General features: G+C 47.7%; 1 protein-coding gene across 1 annotated transcript; it reads left to right on the forward strand.

Moving 5' to 3' along the window:
- Positions 1-1,837: 1,837 nt before the first annotated feature.
- Positions 1,838-2,673, forward strand: LOC123255629 (carbohydrate sulfotransferase 8-like; the record flags this gene model as incomplete). The annotated part of the gene is made up of 1 exon (XM_044684387.1): positions 1,838-2,673. A coding segment is annotated over one exon (836 nt), but the record flags the coding sequence as incomplete, so codon positions are not given.
- Between the last annotated feature and the right edge of the window lie 7,086 nt (positions 2,674-9,759).

Raw genomic sequence — 9,759 nt, forward strand, 5'->3', positions numbered from 1 at the left:
GAGAGAAAGAGAGAGAAGAGAGGAGAGGGAAAGAAAGAAAGAGAGAAGAGAGGAGTGGGAGAAAGAGGAGGGGGGGAAAGAGAGAGGGAAGGAAGGAGTGAGAGAAGAGTAGAGGAGAGGAAGAGAGAAAGAGAGAGAGAAGAGAGGAGAGGGAGAAAGAGAGAGAGAGAGTCTTGGCAGTTTGTGGAGGTTGTCCTTTGCTAATCCTCTCCCAAATCCCATGGCCTAAAGACTCTATACCTACTTTCCTTCTCCCCACCCCCCCCATAAAGATGTGATCCTGCAGAATAATAAAACTATTAATTAGTGTTCCTGGGTAGCTGTGTGACCCTGGTCAAGTTTGCCTCAAATTCCTCATTTGTAAAGTGGGGTTAACAATAGTTTTTACCTCCCAGGGTTGTTGTGAGGACAAAATGAGATGTTTGAGAAGAGCTATATAAACACTAGTTATTAGCACTAATTAGAATATCCTTCTCCAGTCCATCATATCACATGCACAGCAAATACTGAGCCATTTTATTGCTGTCATCATTGTAAAAAGTAGATTAGATAGCCTCTGATCTGAGCAGCTTAATTTAGCTGTAGTTGGGGATGGGAGGTGTAGGAAGGAGCGGGAAAAGAAAGTTATGAACTATATCTATTCTGAATCAATGGGCAGCTCCAGCTCTAGCCCTCAGGGGGAGAAAGGCAAGGAAAGGAAGCTCAAGGCCTAGTAGTTCCAGTAGTGCCTCTTGTAGGCATCTGGGCCAAGGTGGATTTGGAATCATAAAGATTTGGGTTCAAATCTCAGATCCTTGTTACCTGTATGACCTCTGGTACATCTTTTCTGACTCTCAATTTTCTTATCTCTAAAAGGAAGGAAATTGGACTAGATAAGACTCCCCAAAGAAACAAGCCCCTGAACATCAGCCTGAATTGATTGGCAGAAACTCTGGGGTGGAGACTGTGGGGAGGGAAGAAGGAGACCAGGGCAGAGGCCCTGGAATCCCTGCAGCCCTGGCCAGAGTAGGGAGGGAAGGGGAATGCATGGAGCTGACTCCACCTCTCATCCTCTCAATTCCTTCCTGTAGGTTCCCAGGCTTCAGCTTGAATGGGCCAACTGTCATACAAACTTTTCTTTCTTTTGGGCCTGTGTCTCCTATTGCTCTGGATCTATTACAGCCAGCTGGATCTCCCTAAAACTGGTAAGCCTCCCAGGCAAAGGTGCAATGGTAGGAAAGGAGGGCTTAATGAGCCATATTGCCACGGTTCTTTCTTTTTTTGATGGTGGGGAAGGGTGAGAATGGCCAGTTGTAGAGCTCCTTGTAAGGAAACCCCTTCTACTAACTAACTGATTTTCTAAGACTAAATGTATAATTGCTTGAGGTCGCCAAGAGAGGTTAATCAGGTGACTTGACCAGGATCGCTCAAACGATATAGGGGAAAAAAGGGATTTGAACCCAGACCTTCAAACTTTGGGGCTGGCCCTTGCAACCTGATGCTTCTCCAGCAAGATTGCTAAAATGCGAACTCCCTGAAAGGCCAGAGCTGTATTTGATTTCTGACTTTTCTCTTCTGTAAAAGCAGAGGATTGTGGAGTAACCAGGCACCATCCTAATTGCTAGCGTTTACATAGGGCTTTCAAGCTTGCAAAACGCTTTACATCTATTCCTCTGGCACCTATAGGTGGGATTATTCTCCTCATTTCACAGATGGGGAAACTAAAGCACAGAGAGGTTTAAATGACTTGCGCGGGTCACCCAACTGAGTGCCTGGGGTAGAATTCGAACTCCTACCTCCAGGTGGGCTCTCTCCACGGCGACCCCTGATGCTATCCCATCTTTCCGTATCTGCACAGACACCTCGGGAGCCTGGCAGCGCACGCAGCGGCTCCGCCAGGCGCAGCTGAGTGCCGCCTGCAAGAGGCACGGGCTCTGGCAGGCCAGCAGCCTCCCCTTGCCCAAGCCAGTAGCGCGGCAGCTGCTAGTGGAGCCCAACCACCGCTTGCTGTTCTGTGAGGTGCCTAAGGCGGGTTGTTCCAACTGGAGGAGGGTGCTGCTGCTGCTCTCCCTCAACCTGAGCCGCTGGGATCCGGCCGAGGTGCAGTCGGACAAGCTGCACCGCACGCGCCTCCTACAGCGCCTCAGCTCCTTCCAGCGCCGCGACTGCGACCTCGTGCTGAACCACTATACCCCTGTGCTGGTCACTCGGCACCCGCTGGAGCGCCTCGTCTCTGCCTACCGAGACAAATTCCTGCACTCGGAGCCCTACTACTTGCACCTGGCCGCCAGCATGCGCACCGCTATCCGCGGGTCCAGTGCGTCCCGGGCCCAGCAGAACCAGCGCAACCTCACCTTCGCCGAGTTCGTGACTTTCGTTCTGAGGCAATCGCCGGCCACGTTGGACGTGCACTGGAAGCCTATTGAGCTACTATGCTCTCCGTGCCGCGTGCGCTACACCGTGCTCATCCGCCACGAGAGCCTAAGCTTGGAGGCGGCGCACGCGCTCAGCTTCCTGGGAATCCGGGGCCCGGGACTCTTCCCCTCCAGCAAGGTGTACCAGAGCGAGAGTCGCACGGGCCCCCAGCTCACCCGCCACTACCTCCAGCAGCTCAGCCCCGAGCAGCTGAGTGGCCTCTACAGTCTCTACTTCCTAGATTTCACTCTTTTTGGGTACCATCCGCTGAACCCCTGATCACCAGCCTGCCCTGGATGGGAGCTGGAGGTTGGCTGACCCCAGTTCGATTCATTTCTACCCAATAAGCTTTTGTTGAGTTACTCCAGTGCCAAGCGCTGTGCTGGGGGGTGGGTGGGAGTGGGGGGTCGAGATACAGGGGCAAAATAAAACCAACTCTTACCCTCAAGGAGCTTACATTTACCTGAGTCTAAAACCATAAGTACACAGATATAAGCGAGAAGTACGAAATAAAGAAAAAGAAAAAGCCCTAAAAACTGGGAGATCGAGAATGACCTATTGTGGGAGGCAGAATTCGCCCCTCAACGGGCCATGAAGGGAACTCGGGATTCAAAGAAACAAAAAGCAGAGAGGTGGGAAGCGAGGGAGGACATTCTTCCTTGCGGAAAGCCAAGGAGTTGGGAAGTGGAGTGTGGTTGATGGGGGAGCGTCGAGGAGGCCACTGTTACTGTAACATAAAGCCCATCTGAGTATAAAGTGGGATCCCATCTGGGCTTCGGATCCTGAAGAGGCTGGAGCTGCCCCCTCACACTGGGAAAACGTTTCTCTGTGACTCAGGCAGTGAGTAACTCAGTCAAATTGCATTGGCTTGTAAATAGGCTGGGCGGTGGGGAATGGGGGGAGGGAGGAGTCTTACAGCTATGCCACCCAGGCACTGGATGACAAACCACACATACCTTTCCTGAGCCCAAGTTATAACCTTCTTTGTTACACAGACGCAGGAGAGTTTATTCACCTCCTGTTACAGGAATGGCCCCTAGGAGGAGCAGAGGGTTTCTGCCAGCCTTCTTCTGGGTTCGTTGCTTCATTCCTTCCTTCCTTCGTTCCTTCCTTCCCAGACCCTTGCTTTTGGGTTACCAGTTATGTCTGAACGTCCTGTTCCTTTGGCACTTTTTCACCTGAACTTCCGCTAAGATGACAGATTTTGCCGACGGGTCTTTCCAGCTCCCTGCTCCTTGGGGTTTCTGGGAAACTTGCACCTGAGAAGGTTGAGGGGAGGAGGGGGCGGAATTTTTTTTTAAAGTGTCATGAGAGCAAATGCTCTTTATTCTTCATCTACAGGAGCAGTGATACATTTTTTTTCGTCGTAGGTGAGGGTGACTTAGGGCCCTCAGGAATACTATTTTCAGAGAACCAAGTCTCCCTGAATTACGGAAGCCTCCGTGTGCTCTCCTCTATGGTTTCTTCTCATTCTTTATGGAGGTCTCTGGAAAACCCATGGTTTTTGTTTGAGTTTGGAAAGGTTAAAGTAGTCCAGAATAAGAGAAAAATGGGTTTGAGTGCCAGAGCCTGAAGAGACATTTAAGCCAAGGAGAGGACATACTCTGAGACTAAAGCAGGGGTTCTTAATCTTTTGTCTGTCATGGACTCCTATGGCAGACAGGTGAAGCCTTCTTCTCAGGATGCGTTTAAATGCATAAGATAAAATATATAGGTTTACAAGGAAAACCAATGTTATTGAAATACACTTACCTAGCTATATAATATAATATATATTTTTTCAATTCACAGATCCCACATTAAGAACCTCAGGCAAGAGATCCAGATTCCTATTCTGTAGGTCCACAAACTCACTCAAGTTCTTTATCTCTAAGCCAGCTTCTTCATGCCTGTTTCCAAGCCAAGTTTCTTGTCTCCTTGTAGAGATGTACTAGATTACCTGAGCAAAGAGGGGGCCTGGTTTGATCATGCAGACATACTTAGGTTTTGGATCTAGACTAAATAGTGTCAAGGAGTTACCAGCCAAACTACCAGAAGTGTTCACTGAGAGCCAACAAAGCAGACACATTTGCTGATAAATGGATTGTCACAGATTCCTATCACATGGGACATGCTGCGTCAATGATAGGAAAAGGTCAAGATCTGGCACCATTCAAGCAAACCCTTTGCTACATATTTATATAGAGGAAAGTTTAATTCTATCTTAAAAGCCCTCCATTTACAAGAGGGCTTTTCCATGTCCTCTTCCAGGAGCAAAAGGTTTCCTCCCAGCATCCTTCCTTCTCTCCCTCACATCATCTTTCTGAATAATCAGTTATGCTCCTCTCTAATCCCCAAGTAGGATCCCACACCTAACTCAGACTATAAAAGGCATGTTTGATCCAGGGCTGGGAAAAACCAAAAATAACTGTAAGGCCCAGTCAGAGCTTGGGTTCCAGCTGTATTGGGCTATACCTGCCTTCTGGTGGCTTTCAACTCTTTCTTCTATTCAGCTCTTCGGTTGCCCACAAAGGTGTATAATTTGCCCCTTCTCCCTCATTCCTACAAATTAGGGGCTAGGTGGCAAAATCAATAGAGCTTTGGGGCTATAGTCAAAAGGACCCGAATTTCTAGTCTAGTCTCAGATACTTACTAGCTCTGTGACCCTGTATCTCAGTTTCCTTGTAAGATGTGGATAATGATAGCAACTACTACTTCACAGGGCTCCTGTGAAAATCAAATGAGATAATTCTTTTAAAGTGCTTGACACATAGTACTTAACAGAGGCTTGTTTCTTTCCTTCCTTCCTCTAACTGTACCTGCCCCCCATCTGCAATAGAAGTAAACTTCAGAAAGGGCTTAGGGACTGAACTCCATTCCCACTTGCAGCCTCTCATCCTCTACTCTAAGGACCAATTTAATCATTCAACAAACATTTATGAGGCCCTTAAATGCCAAGTTGAGGAGTTTAGACCTTATTCTGTAGTGAACTGAGGAATAAGCAAAAGTTTCTGAGCAATGGATCAAATTCAGTCAGATCAAAGAAACCTTAAAGAAATTAATCTAGTGATGGATGATAAAATAGATCAGAGGGGAAAGGCTGAGGGTGGAGAGATCCATTACGAGACTACTGCAACAGCTGAATGGGTAACAGTTGATAAGGGCTTGAAGGAGGGTGGTAAGAAGTTTAAGAGATATTGTGGGATGGATGAAAATGAGGAGACAAAGATGACCCTAAGGTTACAGTGCAAGCAAAATGGATAGGGCAGTCAGGTTTCAGGTAGAAATATTCATTTAGGTTTAGATTTGTTTAGCTTGAGCTATGGTGAGACAAAAAGGTGAATGTCTGTATAGGAAGTTGGAAATGTGAGTCTAGAACAGGAATTCTTAGCTGCCAAGTTGATCTATAGCAGTGATAGTGAGCCTTTTAGAGATGGAGTGCCGGGCCCCATCCCCTAGACAAAATGCTGTGCCATGCCCCACTCCACCAGAACTCAAATGCCTCACCCCACCCTTACCCCATCGGGCTGCTGGGCATAGTGGAGAGGAGGAAGGGAGCAGCTCTGCCTGAGTCTCTCTGCCTTTCTAGTAAAGAACTCAGGGGAGGGGGGCAGGTTTAGGGGAAGGGTGGCCCTCATGCCCACAGAGAGTGCTCTGCAAGTCATCTTTGGCACCAGTGCCATAGGTTCAGCATCACTGGTCTGTGGTTAGAATTCAAAGGGCCCATAAATTTGGAGGGGATAAAAATTACATCCGTTTTTTTTACTAACCTCTCCTGGTTCTTCTCATTTCATTCTGTATCACTTCACCTAAGTCTTTCCATTTTTTTTCTGAAATCCTCTATTCAACATTCCTTATAGTACAATAGTATTCCATTATAATCATATATCTCAGGTCAGAGGTCTTCCAAGGAGAAAGCATCCATTTCCCTGAAGTATGGAGTGACCCACTATGCCCACCTCCACGAGGAAGAAAAATACTTTCTTCTCAATGTTTACCCTCACCCAAATATTTGCTTGTCAGAGATCGGAGCCCAAGGATTGAACTAATAATTTTTTCCTTTGTCTGGAAAGGTCAAAGAACCAGTCAGTAGCTTAGGGATAGTAGGAACTCTCTGACAAGCATTTTGGGGTATCAGATTCTACCCATGTTATGTTCTGTACGCTACCCTCCTGCTTCCTTCCCTTTTCCTAAGCCAGATGTTTAAGATGTCAAGGAAGGGGAGGGAAAACACAAGTTTTACTTCATCCTCTCTTCTTGAGGGCTTAGTTCCTACCTCTGACTGTTGACTAGAAGAATGGTTCACTCTGTTCTAGACTCTTTTTCATAATCTCTCCTATTCTCGACCCCCAAGGTTTGAGAGAGTATCCAAAAGCTGCCTGGTTATTCAGTGGGAGAACTGAGGTTAGAACTGGGAACTCAAACTCAGAAGGAAATTGCTAATTCATGTCAGTTCCTTTAATGGAGGACTAAACTGCTACAAAATTAGTAGCAAAAATACTGGACTGGTAATCAGGAGGACTGGATTATCTAGTCCAATTCCCCTGCTAGTCTCAGGAAATTCAATATTTATTTGAGAAAGTTATTGTTGAAGTAGCTAGAGCACACATGTGATAGAATGGTCTACTTGGAGTCAGAATTCAAGAATTTGAATCTTTCCTCTGATTCTTCCTAGTTATGTGACCTGAGATAAGTCACAACCTTTCTCAGTCCTCCTCCCCCATCAAAGCCATTGATTAAATAACATAACAAGATATTTAATTTCTCTGAACCTACGTTTCTTTATCTCTAAATTGGGAAGCTTGGGTTGGATGGTGTCAGGGTGAAAGGCTTTTTCCTTGCTCCCTCAATGATTAAATTTGGGACTCTGATGGCCAAACCTGTTAGGTAATTCCCCAGAGACAATAAGAGAGAGACTCCTGTTTTATTTTGTTTTTTCACTTTCTCCTGCAAGTAAGCTTTCTGCCTATACCTCCTGTCCTCTCATCTACCAATATAGGCTCTTCCAGGTTCTTTGTCAGGTTTTGCCAACTCTGGTCCCTGTTGAGTAGGAGATGATTTCTTGATTCATCTGCTTGCCTGAATTAAGGGGTAGCATGTGCTTTGTGGGCCAGGGGTGAAACCTAGGCTTCTTTTAGCTGAACTAGGAAGGGAGCTCAAAACACAAATATCTCTAGGCTTCCATTATGCCACAAAATCTTTATAATAATTAAAAGGTAGCTTTAACATACTTCTATAATATGTAATCCCTTACATGTTCAAAATTCAACTACTGCTGCCCATAATTACCTTGTTTTTCAAAGATGGAGTCAAAGGTCAACATTTCTTTTTCTTCTTTCTTTCTATCCTGCTTTCTTTCTCTTCCTCTCCTTACTTTCATCCATTCCCCCCTCAACATCCTTTCCCTTGCTTTCACTTCCTACCAATGTCTATTTCTTTCTTTCCCTTCTCCTTCCTCTCACTCTTCAAGAATTCATTGTTCACTATGGTTTTATGGTCTCTCTATAAAGCTGATAAAATGAGGGAACTTTTCTCTTTTTACCTTTATCAGTATCTACAGAAGCTGTGTCCCTTTGTACCCTTTTATTTCTTTTCATTCTCTCCACTTGCACAACCAGTTATTCATTACATATTTAGAGATCCTGTGGAAGGGGGAGGAGAAGATAAGGTAAAATGTGTGGTCTTCACCCTTAATAAACCTAAACTGCAGTTGTATTAGGGGATAGATTTTAGATAATTGTTCATATATAGATATAGGTTTAGATATTGGATCTGGGATTTCACTGGGATTGGGAAATGCCCTGTGAGGAAATTAACTCTATACCAGTGCAGACTGGCATCTTCTCTGCAACTTCCAGTCTTAGGGAGTTTCCTAGACCACTAAGAGGTTAAGAGACTTTGTCCAGGTCTTTATATGGATCCCTGTTGAATTTCCTCTTATTAGAATCAGCCCAACTTGGTTGTAGTATACACAAGAAAAGATAGGACGCTTTCAAAGTCCTTAACCCTTTCATTTGGGGTATGTGGCCCTGGGGAAGTCACTTAACTTGCCTCAGTTTGCTATTCTAAGCATCCCTTTCCATTTGCAAGACTCTTCTCAGAGATCTTCATGTTAGCTTAGTTTATCTTGCAAGGACTATGTGAAGTCGAAGCTGCATATTTGTAGTACAATTTATTCGATACATGAGGAAACTCTAAGCTAAGTGATTTACCTCCAGCGAGACACAATTAATGGGAGATCTGGGACAAGAATCTGGTCGTTTAACACCCAGGCCTGGGTTCCTGGGGCAAGTACTGTACCCATATATATTTAGGAGATGTGGATTTAAGGAGCGTTCAGGGGGAGCGCGCATCCTTCCCTCCACGAGCCTGCCAGGATCTCCACTGGCATGGGCCAGTGCTCTCAGGCCTCGGCGAGGCTCTTGGTATCTGGGGAAGTCAGGTTTCCGCCTCCTGACCTTGTTCTATGCCGAAGGGAGGAGAAACCTAGCTAAGAGAAACCTTGGCTCAGGTAGCCCAGCTCCTTTTCCAGGGCAGAGTCCCTTGCTTTGCTGCCGACGCCCAGAGGGTGGGAGCGCTTTAAGGGAGTCGGTGGCAGAGAACCTTGGGTAGAAAAGGGAAGGCGGCGAGGTAGTGTCAGAGCCTAGAAAAGCACTAGAGACAGCGGAGAGTGGGAGCAATCTGTGCCAGAGATAGCCAAGGAAAGCAAGAGGAAAGGCCAAAGAGGGAATAGGTGGCCCCAGGAAGGTCTAGGCTCCTCCTCCTCCTCCTCCGCTCCGCCTCTCCTCCACTGTGGAGGTAAAGGCACGTGGCCCTGAGCTGAGGGTCTGCGCAGGAACCAGCTGCACCCCGAGAACCCCCGGAATCGCTTCCAGCTCGGAAGCCTAGGACGCAGTGCCAAGGACTGGGCAGGCCTCCAGGTAATCTCAGCCAATGCTCGGAGGCAGAGACTGAGTCGCAGGGAAGTGGGTCTCTTCCCCACGGAAGCTCCTGAGGGCTGGGCCCCAGGTTTCGTGTCTCCTGCTAGACCCCTCCCTCGCGGTTCCCCGCGGGGTTTCCCTGCGTGCCGGGAGGAGGTGGGCCCTAATCTGCCCGCCCCCCACCCTTCGAGGAGTCACGCCCCGTCCAGTCTGAGGTTTTCTCTGAAAGTGAAAGGAGGGGACAGGGGGTGGGACTCCTTCAGGAATGGCCCCGCCCCCACTAAGCCCCGCCCTCCGGGGCGACCGGAGCTGTGGGCGCCCAGCTTCCCCAGTCCCCGCGGCGCCGCGGGCTGGTGGGCTCGGCTTCTGTTGCTCTGCCCGGGACATGACACTCCCCGGTGGCCCGACGGGCATGGCGCAGCCGGGGGACCCCGGGCACTGCAGCCCTGCGCTGGCTCGGGCCCCG

This window comes from Gracilinanus agilis, unplaced genomic scaffold (genome assembly GCF_016433145.1).
Source record: "Gracilinanus agilis isolate LMUSP501 unplaced genomic scaffold, AgileGrace unplaced_scaffold49506, whole genome shotgun sequence".
NCBI classification, from domain to species: Eukaryota; Metazoa; Chordata; class Mammalia; order Didelphimorphia; family Didelphidae; genus Gracilinanus; species Gracilinanus agilis.